The sequence below is a fragment of the Anolis carolinensis genome, chromosome 1, assembly GCF_035594765.1.
Source record: "Anolis carolinensis isolate JA03-04 chromosome 1, rAnoCar3.1.pri, whole genome shotgun sequence".
NCBI classification, from domain to species: domain Eukaryota; kingdom Metazoa; phylum Chordata; class Lepidosauria; order Squamata; family Dactyloidae; genus Anolis; species Anolis carolinensis.
In genome coordinates this window covers 235,252,239-235,266,105 of record NC_085841.1, presented here as the reverse complement: position 1 = coordinate 235,266,105, position 13,867 = coordinate 235,252,239, and the positions used below count along the sequence as shown (strand labels likewise).

At 42.0% G+C, this 13,867-nt stretch overlaps 1 protein-coding gene across 2 annotated transcripts in view; it reads right to left on the bottom strand.

Annotated features, from left to right (window-relative positions):
* The window catches only part of pitpnm1 (phosphatidylinositol transfer protein membrane associated 1), a 47,256-nt gene that overhangs the window by 13,346 nt on the left and 20,043 nt on the right, over nucleotides 1-13,867 (bottom strand). For both annotated transcript variants that reach the window (XM_062967133.1, XM_008110642.3), the window contains exons 9-16: nucleotides 12,092-12,153; nucleotides 11,120-11,361; nucleotides 10,250-10,439; nucleotides 9,163-9,270; nucleotides 8,055-8,239; nucleotides 5,453-5,652; nucleotides 5,095-5,265; nucleotides 2,091-2,243 (exon numbers count right to left, since the gene is read on the bottom strand). In XM_062967133.1, coding sequence (XP_062823203.1) covers nucleotides 2,091-2,243; nucleotides 5,095-5,265; nucleotides 5,453-5,652; nucleotides 8,055-8,239; nucleotides 9,163-9,270; nucleotides 10,250-10,439; nucleotides 11,120-11,361; nucleotides 12,092-12,153 — 1,311 coding nt within the window. The remainder of the gene's footprint in view (nucleotides 1-2,090; nucleotides 2,244-5,094; nucleotides 5,266-5,452; nucleotides 5,653-8,054; nucleotides 8,240-9,162; nucleotides 9,271-10,249; nucleotides 10,440-11,119; nucleotides 11,362-12,091; nucleotides 12,154-13,867) is intronic.

Below are 13,867 nucleotides of genomic sequence, written 5' to 3'. Positions count from 1 at the left end.
AATTCACTCCGACCTCAACACATATACCAACACCATACTGGTACTGTGTAGTTCATCAGAAAAACAAAAATAGCAATTTTGGGGTTTTTAAAAATTTCAGGTGGATAGTTATCTCCAGGTCTTCAGAGAAATCACAACATGCTAGACATTACTTAGAGTTCAGACCATAACATCAAGATAGCTTGAACAATATGCATTCATTGCTCAATCACAGATTTTCACTTTACGTATATTTTTTGCATGTGGATAAACTCATTTTAAAATGATTTGGGTTTTTTTTTAAGTTTCAATAAGGTGTGGAATTTAACCTTTCTCCCTCCACTCAGGTCCTTGCTTTTAATACAATTTTTGCTTTTGGTGATGAAGTGGATCCCATTGATTATAAGTGCACACACCTAGTGAATGTTATCTGCAAATTTTGAAACATTAAATACAATTAAACATTGAACATCAAATGTAGTTGGGATTTGGCCTTAGCCATCTAATCTTTGGCTACAGTCCCCTCAATAGCATTTATTTAAAAGGCTTCCTTAAATCTGATTGTAAGGGTTTGAAATCCCACTCATATATTGAAGTTTAAAGCAGGTAATCAGGGATACGATCTGGGGATAAAGGGCAGTGTGGAAGGGCCCTTGGCAGCCTTAGGAAAGTCACACTCTCTCAGTCTCAGAGGAAAGCAAAAACACATTTCCCCTGAATACATCTTGCCAAGAATATGCCTTAAAGATGCCATAAATCAGAAACGACTTGAAGGCCCACAAAAATAACAAAATGTCTTGGCTGTACACAGGACTGCATCCTTTCACTCTTTAATCTAATATAGTATAGTACTTGAATTCATTAATGTCAGATCCAGGAGATCAATGACTTGGCAGAGCCAGAAGACTGTGAAAGCCCTTCAGTTTGGAACATAGAGTGCAAGTGGCACAATATGGCCAGGCTACGGAATCAGTGAGGAATTCGGTCAAAGAACAAGCCTTTTTCTTGGCAGCACAGCAAATATTCAGTGCCTGCAAAATGAACTCATTTGACTTGTGGACACAAGGATCGTTGTTTAAGTTTCTTTCTGAATTGGCAGTTAATATATTCAGGAGGGACCAGCTTATACTTCCTAAACAGTAACCATACAAGAAACAGATTATGTGTACTTCAAGCACCATGAATCTCTAAAATACTTGGTTATACAAGTGGTTATGGCAGAGTAAAGAAAGTGCCTTGGAAAAAAGATGTGAGAGTGGTGTAGGTAGACATGGCAGCCAGAGCTCTGCACCATTTCCTGAATCCATGGCAGATGAATTTGGACTTTTCCCTTCCCTGACATCCACCTTTTACAGGGGATTGGGCCCAGAAGCAGAACCCAGTCTCCAACACTTCCCTCTCCCCTGTCAAATTTCTAACTGTGATGGAGCAACAGTTCCTTGAGAAAAATCCAGTGAGGAATGCATTTTTGCATTCTTCCAATCCATTCATTACATGTAAACTAAAAAAATCCCAAATCTGAAAAATCTCTGGTCTCAAGTTTTTCAATTAAAAGAGACTCAAGTGTGTGTCAATGTCTGCAATACCTGGAACAGTAAGAACTGAAAACATGCTTTTGTGAATGATACTAAATAGTAAAGGTAAAGATTTCCCTTGACATCAAATCCAGTTGTGTCTGACTCTGGGGGTTGGTCTAAGCCAAAGAGCTGGCATTGTCCGTAGACACCTCCAAGATCATGTGGCTGCCATGACTGCATGGAGCACCGTTACCTTCCCGCCAGAGCGGTACCTATTGGTCTACTCACATTTGCATGTTATCGAACTACTAGGTTGGCAGAATCTGGGCCTAACAGCAGGAGCTCACTCTGCTTCCGGATTTGAAACGCCGAAATTTTGATCAGCAAATTCAGCAGCGCAGTGGTTTAAAATGTGAAAGAGCTCTCTTTCCTTTAAATTTGTTGCTGCACCTCCACAAAGCACAATGAAGTTTCAAAATAATGGTCTGCAAAGGATCTCTCTTCCCTTGACCCAAAGATGTTGCCCATCCGGCTTGTAGCTGGTGAACCAAAAGTGAACTAAAATGAAGGGATGGAAAGAAAAAAGGCACTCACTCTTGACCACTTCGTTGGTGCTGGTTACAGTGGTCTCGCCTGTGGTTCCTTCGTTCCCTTTCCAGAAGCCCCCAAATGCACCCGTCGGCGTGGGTGGTGTGACAAGGTCCAACTCATCCATGAAGAGGGAAGAATGACTCTGCAAGGCTTCCGCTAGGCCAAGGAGAAAGGGAAAGAGGGATGAACACAAAGATGGCTCTACATCCTAGACTGCCGTTCCTTAGGCACAGTTCTAACAGGAGTGCCTTTCACAGGTACCGTTTTCACATACAAGTCTACACAGAAACATAGTGTGAGCCTGAGAGAGCACCTGAGTGAAAGAGAATAATATGACTTTCTGGCTCAACTCCAAGAGATTGCTTCATAAAATCATTTAATAATAAATAATAATAATAAAACTTTATTTATACCCCGCCACCATCTCCCCATTTCTTTTGGTGCCCATTTCTTAAGAAAAACTGAGTCAGCTTTACTCCAGTGATCATGATGTGGAATCAATCACACCCACAGAAAAGCAGGTCCTGTGATGGGCAGAGGTACAAAGGCACCTTAAGGTTCCCAGATACAATGTGGAACACAGTTCAGGCATAGCGTGCACCATAAGAAGCTTATTTTTACCATCATTTACTTTATACACTGTAATCTCCCTCTTACACCCACATATCCTATATACAATAGAAACACAGATGGGTAAGAGAAAAACATACAATCCACACAGGCAGGGGGAGCAGTTAAATTAAACCTGTGTGTTTAACATTTAGTTTTCGTCTCTACAGCGGAAAAGTTTGGTTGCCCAAAACTCAGGCTTTGGGCAACCAAAAAAAGAACAAAGGAGGAAGTTCTCACGCCTGCCCTTATCTAAGAGGAAGCGAATACTCTGAGGCAGGAAGGGCCTTTCCTTCTCAGGACTGATACAGCCTTTCAGACACTAGTTATTTCGCTAACTAATCACACTTATGTTAGAAACATGAAAAGGGCTACTTGGAATATGTAGTTTTCAACTCAGGGATTTTTTTTAATGTCAGGAGCTACTTCAGAAACTGCAAGTCGCTTCTGGTGTGAGAGAATTGGCCGTCTGCAAGGACGTTGTCCAGGGGACGTCCGGATATTTTATCATCCTGTGGGAGGCTTCTCTCATATCCCCGCATGGGAAGCTGAAGCTGACAGATGGGAGCTCACCCCGCTTCCTGGATTCGAACCGCCGACCTTTCGGTTAGCAGTCCTGCCGGCACAAGGGTTTAACCCATTGCACCACCCATGGCTCCCAACTCAGGGACAAGGTTGGGAATTCCAGTTGTTGCAGTCCAAAAAAGTAACTTTCCCAAGTACTGGTCCTTGAAAATTCCATTCTGTTCTGCAGCATTGACTGAAAGAAGAACTGTCCACTGCCACACAATACAGATCCTTTGATTTTTGGGCACCCATATCTCAGGGATAAAGATTAGGGATTGATCGATATTTGCAGCCGAATGGGCTATGACACTTCAGATTTCAGGGAGGGGAACACATTTTCTTGTCAGCTGGAATCTAGCACAGAAAGATTTTAGCCCATGCATTTACCATTTATATTGGCTTTCTATTTCTAGGCAATGTTTAATGTCCACCTGGGTGCAGCAAAAACAGAGGTGGGAAGCCACGGTGATCCCATCTGTTCTGTTGGGACCACTGTGCTTCTCTCCTACCCAAACTCTTCTATTCAACTTGGACATAAACACTTTGCAGCATTAACAACCAATGACTCTGTTTTCTTTTTCTTTGGTACTGTATCTTTCAGATGTCTAAGACAGAGCAGAGACTGCCTTAACAGTGAGCTTACATAAGCTGCTCTGGGAGCCTTTTCATCTGACAAGTGGGTGAACAATTCCAAATGCATTAATAAATATAGATGTGTCACACACCCTACACACAATAACACATACCTAAAGCCTGAAGGAACACAATCTGTCCTACCACTCCATTCTGCTGCCTATGGAGACTAGCCTTAGGAGGTCCTCTTGCAAGGAGCCGCTTTCTCCACCACAGAGGGTACAGCTATTTCTGCTGAATACATGATTATCTTTATTGCTTAATAGAATCCCGGAGGTTCCTGAAATTGGCCATTTTTTTTGCATTTTTTTTCTGTGCCAGGAGTGACTTGAAAAACTGCAAGTCGCTTCTGGTGTGAGATAACTGGCCGTCTGCAAGAATGTTGCCCAGGGGATGCCCGATGTTTTTGATGTTTTTACCATCCTTGCGGGAGGCTTCTTTCATGTCCCCGCATGAAGCTGGAGTTAATAGAGGGAGCTCATCTGCGATCTCCACAGATTCAAACCGGCAACCTTCAGGTCAGCAACCCAGCATTCAGGTCAACAGTCCTGCTGGCACAAGGATTTAACCCATTGCACCACCGGAGGCTCCGCATGGCCCCCTATTTAAAAATAATTTCACCATCACTGCTGCTGCCTACTCCACAGCCTTTGATGTACATGGAAGCCTTAGAATACATCTACACAGTACAAATAATACAGTTTGACACAACTTTAAATGCCTTGGCTCAATGCTATGCTATAATGGAAGTTTTAATTTTCCAAGATCTTTTTGCCTTCTCTGTCAAAGAGTGCTGGTGCTTCACCAGACTACAAATCCCAAGGTTCCATCACATTGACCCAAGGCAATTAAAGTGGTATCAAACTGAATTAAGATGCAACTAAACTCTCTGACGTGGCATTTCCTGGAGTCCTACAGTCACCATGGAGAGTGGCCAAACAGGTTGGGAATTCTGGTTGTTGCAGTCCAAAAAAGTAACTTTCCCAAGCACTGAGCCTTAAAAACTTCATTCTGTTCTGCAGCATTGACCGAAAGGAGAACTGTCCACTGCCACACAATACAGATCCTTTGATTTCTGGGCACCCATATCTCACTCCTCATCCCTAGGTGACATTCTTTTCCATCAACACTCCCTATGGAGACAGAAACAATATTCCACAAACTCTTCCAAGGCTTGGGAATTCATGGTTGTGCTCACCCAATGAAGTAGATGAGCCGTCACCCAGTGGGTACTTCTGATAGCGGGGGACACCAAAGGGTGGCATCGCATGGAACTGATGGGCCAGCAGAGGTTCCAAGCGGGAGGCGCATGGGTCTGCTGCATGGAACAAGTTGTAGATCTGCTCACAGGCTGGGCGCATCTGAGCCACTGAAGGAGCAAAAGAAAGGATTGAAATCCAAAGCCCACAGAAGTTCCTTTTTTCAGGCTACAGTTCCCATCATCCCCCGGGGAGTTTTATTTTTCCAGTAAAAAACACTTTTGAACCAGTGAAATCCTCAACAAACAGGAAAGCAAAGGAATGGCGGAAGCAGGCAGTAAGAAAGAAACTTCTTACCATCCAAGGCGGGCATCACAGTTTTTCGAAGAGCCAGTACCAGCCCCAGGGGTGAACCAAACAAGAAGAATCCAGACACCTTGAATTCCAACTTTCCAACCATGGCAGGACCCTCAAAATTATCCACCACTGAGGACGAAGAGTTACTGCTACGTCGAGGGTCTCCTTCCGCATCTGAGGGTGGCACGCTAGCCTGCAGGCTGGGAAAGGCATTAATAGATGTGGTCACTGCCAAGTGGCACTCACACATCTTCTCCCTATCAGTGCCATTGTACTAGGAAGTTTATGTCAGAAATATTGAAAATTAACTAGATATTTTTAATTACAAAAATGTGAGTTGAGCACTGAAAAGGTTAAATAAGCTAGTGTTGCTGGGAGGAGTGTGAGAACACCTCAGTGTGAGAAGGCCTGGTGTGAGAAGCTTCGATGAGAGAAGCCCCAGGTTGAAGGCCTTGTGAGAGAAGCTCCAGTGTCAAGGCTGATGTATGTAAAGCTACTGTGTGAAATGAAAGTACAGTAGAGTCTCACTTATCCAAGCCTCGCTTATCCAAACTTCTGGATTATCCAAGCCATTTTTGTAGTCAATGTTTTCAATATATCATGATATTTTGGTGCTAAATTTGTAAATACAGGAATTGCAACACAACAATATTGCTTATTGAACTACTTTTTCTGTCAAATTTGTTGTATAACATGATGTTTTGGCGCTTAATTTGTAAAATCATAACCTAATTTGATGTTTAATAGGCTTTTCCTTAATCCCTCCTTATTATCCAAGATATTCGCTTATCCAAGCTTCTGCCGGCCCGTTTAGCTTGGATAAGTGAGACTCTACTGTAATGCTTATGAAGACAGACACTAAAGTTGGTTCCAGATGGAGGGAGCCTAATGCTATCATTATCTTCTTCTTTTTTTTAAATGTAACAAATCTTAATTTCCCATCTTGATGGATTTGTTACAGTAAAGGGAAAGTAGTGGGTGGGGGATATAAGAATGCCACAAGGGGAAGACTATGCCATCTCACTCCGCTCCAGACAGAATTCTAGGAATGGGTGAGTGCGTGTGTGTTGAATTTTAAAAGCCTCCTCTGGAAGGATGCCAAGCTAATACACAACAAATATTCCTGGTTAGCAACATGGATCGCTAGAGCTGTGCACGCTATAAGATCATACGATGTGCAACCCTGCTGCTGTAAATTAAACTTTTTTTTCCACTATGGCACTTTAGTTATTGTATTTTTGCCATTATTCTTTTTAAACAGTTCCTCATCATTTTAATGATCTGCTGTAAGTGTTGTTTTGTCTTAAGCAATGATGGGGATTACACCTGAATGCAGTGTCAATCTGCCTCAGGGGCAAAGCATTTCAGATGAAAAGAGGCTCCCTGAGGCTGAAGCAGCACATTCTGTGCAGGCTCTTTAGCATTTGGAGTAATTGGTTAAAAGTACTTCAAGATGAAGGGAAAAACACCTCTAGAGAGCCCAGCTTTTGCTCCTGTACAAACTGGTTTTATTTTTTGAAATCCACATAAATGTTATCTTCATTCCAAGCATTACCTGAGAACTCTCAGCATTACTAAAGCTTTTCACTCCCACTCCCCAGCCCAGTTTAAACCAAACCAGCACATTCCTAAATGAACTGTATCCATATTTGGCTATGGGTTTGTACTGTTTCAAAAATGGCCAGTAAACATAGCTATTTTTCCAGAATAGATATTAAGTAAAGAAAATGGGCATGTGAGCACTAAAATGAAATTACCCTAATGCTTAAGTGGTGTAATATTGCTAAAGCGCTTTTAGCACTTTGACTATCATTCCTGACTTTAAAAAAGGTTCAGTAGAAATGGGTGAAAATCAATTTCTGAAATGTTGCATGAATGAATGAATGAAAAATAGAGTTGGAAGAGACCACATGAGCCATCCAGTCCAACCCCCAACCATGAGACTGAATGTGACATGTGGTCACACAGGTGAAAAGGAGGGAAGGAGACCTGATATGTTTCTAGAAAGAGTCTGAATACAAACTCATGAATATACAGGTACAGTCAAAACAAAAATAACTGAAACATTTCATATTTTCAGAGGCATTTATTTCCATATAGAACAGTGGTTCTCATCCTGTGGGTCCCCAGATGTTTTGGCCTTCAACTCCCAGAAATCCTAACAGCTGGTAAACTGGCTGGGATTTCTGGTAATTGTAGGCTAAAACACCTGGGGACCCACAGGTTGAGAACCACTGATCTAGAAGTACCCTAAGTTAGGCCTTCAACCTGTGTGTTTGGCAGCTCTGGAATACATACTCATTACTAAAGATACATCTACACTGTAGAATAAATGCAGTTTGACATCTCTTTACATGTCAAGTCTCAATGCTATGGAATCATGGAAGCTGCAGCATTACAAAATCTTTAGCCTTCTCTGATGGTGCCTCATCAAAATACAAATCCCATTATTTCATAACCTTGAGCAATGGCAGTTAAAGTGGTGTGAAACTACATTACTTCTACAGTGTAAATGCACCCTAGGATTCAAGTTTTCAGGGAAACCAGTCCAATTGTAGCAATTATTTGACTTGGAAGGCTACTCTGCTTCAGAGCCGCTCACCTGGACAAGAAATGATGCTGTTGTGGTAAAGAATCAATGTCCTGTGCAACATTGTCACTGCGTTTCAAGGCAGGTGGGAGTGCCCCTGGCTCAGGACTGGCACGGCTCATTCCCCCCGATACCTCTGCCTTTTCAAGCAGTGGATCCCGCACCACAGAAATCTCTGGAGAAAGCAGCTCAGTGTTCTGAAAAGAGAGATAGGAGAACACAAGTGTACATCTCTGTTCTACTGAAGAAATTAGGAAACAAACAGATGGCACTTGGTATATGCTGAGGTTTGGTTCCAAGACCTCCCATGGATACCAAAATGTGTGGACTGGATACTCAGGTCCCATTATATGAAACAGTGTAGCAAAGTGGGTTTCCTTATATAAAATGGCAAAATCATTTGGATATTTTAAAAAAATATTTTCATGCTGTGAATGGTTAAATCCATGGATGCAGAATCCATGGGTATGGAGGACCCAAAGTACTTCTATGAGTTTTTAGGGATTCAGAATTAGTGAGGTCTCAAAAAGAGACAGATCCTGCATGGGCAATTATTTGATCAGAACAGGCTACTGTATACACTCGAGTATAAGCCGAATTTTTCGGCCCTTTTTAAGGGCTGAAAAAGTCCCCTTGGCTTATACTTGAGTGAGGGTCCTGGCCGGCTTATATTCGGGTTGGCTTATACTGGAGTATATACGGTAATCAGAGTTGGACAGTCTTATCTTAAATTACAGTTTTACGTAAATATTCCAAAACATTTAACCTATTATCTATTTTTATTTTTGAAATTTACCAGTAGCAACTGCATTTCCCACCCTTGTCTTATACTCGAGTCAATCAGTTTTCCTATTTTTTTGTGGTAAAATTAGGTGCCTCGGCTTATATTTGGGTCGGCTTATACTCGGGTATATACAGTACATCCCTGAGTACCATTGCCCACTGTCAGAGCCAAATCAAAAGAAGATCTTGCACCTCCCATGTTCATTATGAGTGCCCCCCACTCACCCAGCCAGCCTTTTTCTGACAGTCACTCTGAAGACTCTTCAAATTGAAGAGAAGGAAAAGACTAAATCCTGGCTACAGGAAAGAAAGTGAATCTCTTGGCTCATTCACTGACCATGCTGCCACGGCGGCTGCTCCCACGACTGCCAGACCCGCCAGCACGGCTATGGCATAGGGCATCAAAGCCAAGGATGCCTCCGACGCAGTCCCCAATCAGCAGCACCTGCAAGCGGAATATGAACATCCAGGTGACTTCATGTTTATAGATCTTATCACACAAGACGGATAAATTACACTAGGATAACAATAGCGCCTATCACATGACAATGTTCCTCTTCTGTTGTTCTCCCACTGGGAGATCAGTGGAAAGCATTTCTTTTACAAAAGGACGTCATTCATGGTTTTTTTGTGTTTGTAAAAGAAAATCTTTTGAAGTGGTATTCTACTGGGGAGAACAGCAGAAGAGGAACAATGTCATGAGATGCTATTAACCTTCTGCAATTGTGAGCTAATATATCAGAAATCATTTGTAATCAGTTGAGATTTCATCAGAGAAAGCACAAGCTCTGCCAACTTCTCAACCAAAGAGGTAAGCCTTATAAATTACATCCCTCTTTCCTACCCTATGTGTAGGTCTAAACCAAGGTATCTTGGGGAATTGAGTTTTTAAAAAGGAAGATAAAAAATATCTGGACAACCAATCATTCTTTGTAGAAAGCTTTGCGAGTCAAAATGACTTAGGACTTGTACTGGAGCTAAGACCTTCTTAATCAGGAAATGACCTAGATGGGTTGATGGGAAGGTTATGCTGTCCTAGTCTTAAAGAGTAACTATCACTTTTCTTCTAATCCCTTTTGCCTCAGTATCTTGAGAATTTTATTTTTCCTTTGCTCAGGCAAGAAACTCTAATTTTATCTCAAAAGAAGAAAAAAAAACAAAAACAAATCAAGGCCATGGCATACAAGTTAAAATAGCTTGCTCAGCAGGAACATTTGGGCTCTCAGAGATGTATGCACTTTTCTTAAAGAATGGTTGGGGAATATGTTGTCATTCAAGGTGTTACACCACTACTCCCATAAACTGTAGCCAATGCTGTGGATGGTGGGAGTCATATCCCATCTCTGGATCATACCAGGCTTAGCATACAGTAATTCAGCATCAGCCTATTCTATGTGATCCTTCTTAATTCCCTGCCCTCTGACCTGACCACAGAAGCCGGTGCCATCAGGGGAGTGGATGAAATTGGCGTAGGCCTGGTTGGTTCGAGAAATTACAGTCGCCACCGCATTCTGGTAACCGCCTGAGGAGGTGGCCAGGAGAGGCAAAGCAGCCAACGGGATGTGATCTTGGCTGCTGGACAGACTGTCATCATCATGACTGTAAGGGCTGAGCCTGGGAAGGTAGAAGGGGGAAATGATCACGACCCATGTTCAGATTACAAACTGCTGGACAGCCCAAACTTTTGACCAGAGCTCAGAAAGCATCTGTTTGACTATCAGATCGCTTTCTGGACAAAGTTCTAGAACCAAAACTAGAGCACTGATATCCCCCACTCTGCATAGAAAGAAAGGCACCCTCAGAGTCAAGTGCTAAAAGTGCCATTGGGCTAACAACAGCCATTCCAAGATGAAACCAGCAGCATGAGATGGAAGTTCCCCCAAATAGCCAAAATTCATGAGCATCTGGGGGAAGAAGAGAGCCAGAGAGCTGAAAAAAGAGGAAGAGAGTTTACTCCAAGAAGCTCCTGCACAACACCTTCACATTAAACACAGTTCCCCTCTCCTGGATACTCACTTTCAAAGCAATGCATCATCCATATCAGGTTCCTTGCCTATTTCAATGCATACACTATCAAAAAGGATGCTTTTCTCTACCACACAGCACCCAACAAAGGTTTAGTTCATCTGTGGCCTAAGCAGAGAAAGTACTGCCAGTTGTGCTGAGCCCCTTCACACTTGGCTACCAGAAGCTCTGCACTGGCAGCCAGATGGACAGACAGAGAGAAAGGTGGACACACTCAGAACCCCCCCCCCCCCAATCTTCCCAGAAGCCTGAGAGAACATGCTTCCTACTTGGAGACAAGAGTGTAGGCCGCGGCACAGATTGGAGGGCAAGACACCAGGCGGAGTGCAACATGCCCTAATGCCTCTGGAAAATGCAGGCGGGTGACTGAGTCCAAGGTGGCAGTGAGTGTGTGCACATCAGCTTGCTTGGAGCCAGGCTCTCCCACGCCTTGGTCCAGGATGTTGCCACTGTGGAGGATCAGGAAAAGTGCATGGATGCGGCACGTCCCTGAGAGACCTTCCGAGCCACCCTATGGAAAATAGAAATTGGGAAAAGTGAAGATTATACATGTAGTTGACTTGGGGTATGGTTGATATTATCCAATATGGATGGGGAGATAATAACCTCAGACCCTGCAGCTAAATCTGGCCTTCTGGATTTCCCCAGATGGCCACACTTCCTTCCTCACGATACCATTGTTTGTTGGTTTGTACAGTCCCCCACCTCGCCATTCGAACATTTTCAAATGCTTCTTCTAAGGTTTTAGTACTGGCAGCTTACTACTAAAATATGCTAGTATTTTTGGTCCCAATTGTTTGCCTTTGATTTTGCTCACTATCTGAAAGCATCCCCTGAGTGTTCCTGGGAAACCGAATTTTGGCTTTGGAATTAAGGAGGTTTCCCAGCTTTGACATAAACCATGTCAAGAAAATTGAACCTGGTACCATGAAATGCAGCCAGGGACCTGTGGCTCATTCACACTATAGAATTATGATTACACTTTAACTAGCATGGTTCTATCCTATGGAATCCTTGGATATGCAGCTTAAGGAGGTGTTTAGAGCCCTCTGCCAGGGAACTCCTCTACCGCTTTTGAGCAAACTATTAACCATAGCATGCTATAGGATGGAACAATGGCAGTTAAAGTGGAATAATAGCACTGCAAATGTGAGTGGACCGCTGGAAATGCATGTATTAATACAACAACAGTTAAATACCCCCAAGTCCTCTTCTTTGGATTGTTTCAGAAGTTTGCTCACCTCTGAGGGGCCAGGTGCAGCAACCCCATCGCTATCTGGCTTGGCTACCCCAACAGCATCAACTGCAAAGACAATAATATTTAAATGAATGGTACAAGTCCCAGGAATAAATAGCAGAAAGGAAAGTAATGGCAGGGTCTAAGAACATCAATCAGAGATGGAGATGCAAAGAAAAAAATGGCCCATCAAAAACAAAGAGACAAAAATTAGGTACTATGTATAAGAATAAACAAAATAAATGTTGGAAATGTGATCAGCAAGAGGGTTTATTTTTCCACATGTGGTGGACCTGTAAAAAATCTGCAAAGTTTTGGAAATCGATACAGGAGACATGTCAAAATTTTTAAAAAATAAAAATCCAAATGAAACCAGAATACTTTTAGTGAGCATGACGGATTCGGAAATTGATTTAGACATCAATAAAAATATTTTGTTTGTATACATGACGACTGTAGCAAGGACGGTCTACGCTAGATAATGGAAAACCAACGAAGTCCCATTCAAAGAAGAATGGCTAGATAAAGTGAAGGAAATTATGGACATGGATAGGCTAATTTTTTTTAATGAAGAAACATATAGGGAGACCAATCAAACCCATGGATTGGCAGCCTTTCAAGGAATATATGACAATATAAAAAATAAAGATAATTCAATGTACTTTTATTAAGAATTTCTAATGTGAAAAGTTCTGTTGTTCGAAGAAACAAGAGAGGCAAAGGAAACTACGAAAAAAGATAAAGCAGAAGAATAGTATCACACGGCAAAGAAGTAGAATGGAAGCAACAACTACCCCTTTTCCTTCCCTTGTCTGTCCTTCTTCTCCCACTTTCTTTTCCCCTTTTTCCAACGCCCCTTCCCAATTTTCCTGCCCCTCCCCCTTATTTCCAAACCCGCATCCACCTATGTTTTCCCCTTGTTTTTTCCTTTCACTTTTTAAAAACTATATCTTTATCTGAAAAATCTCAATTAAAAAAATGAAAAGACAGATAGAGATGTGTCACCAAAATGCCTTGCTTCTGCAACAATAAGCAAAAATGGTCTAAACTTTAGGTTCTCAGATGTTGGTGGATTGAAAGTACCAGAAAATTAAGGTAACATAATCAATAGTGAGGAATTCTGGAGACTCAAGATTGAGAACCAGTAGTCCAGGGAGCTGTGTGGTTCTGCTTATGCTGCAAAGGTTAGCTATAAAACCTTATACGAAGTCCAACAGCATGTATTTTTTAGTTTTGCTTTCCTTTTCTTAAAAAAGAATCTCCAAGTCACACAGCAAGAGAGAAAGCCACTGAAATATTTCAGCTGTTTGTGCAGAATAGCTTTTTTAAAAAACTGAAAATAAATGTGGGCACCACTGGCTAATAGAAAGGAAGAAGTGGACACCCTCAATTTAAACCTTTCTGTCCGTTTACATCCATGCACCCACTCCAGATTCCTCACCACTGGCTATGCTGGCTAAGGCTGCTGGACCTGGAATCGAATCCCATCTGGAGGGCCACATAATTTCCTCCAATTTTACAGTCTCAGAAAAAAGAACAATTTCAATTTTCTAAAAATTAAACCAACCCCTTTTTGAAAAAATCTGCCATGATCCCTAAATATTCCAAATACATAACTAAATTATGTGAACACACTCGAAAACGAAACGTAAACATAGATGTCCACACAAAGCATTGCCACAAAATGTAGTCTGTTTTTTAAATGTATGCCATTTGTAGAAACATAGATGTGTGGCCAATGAATTCGGTGTCTCTTATTTATTATTTTCAGAAGCATCAG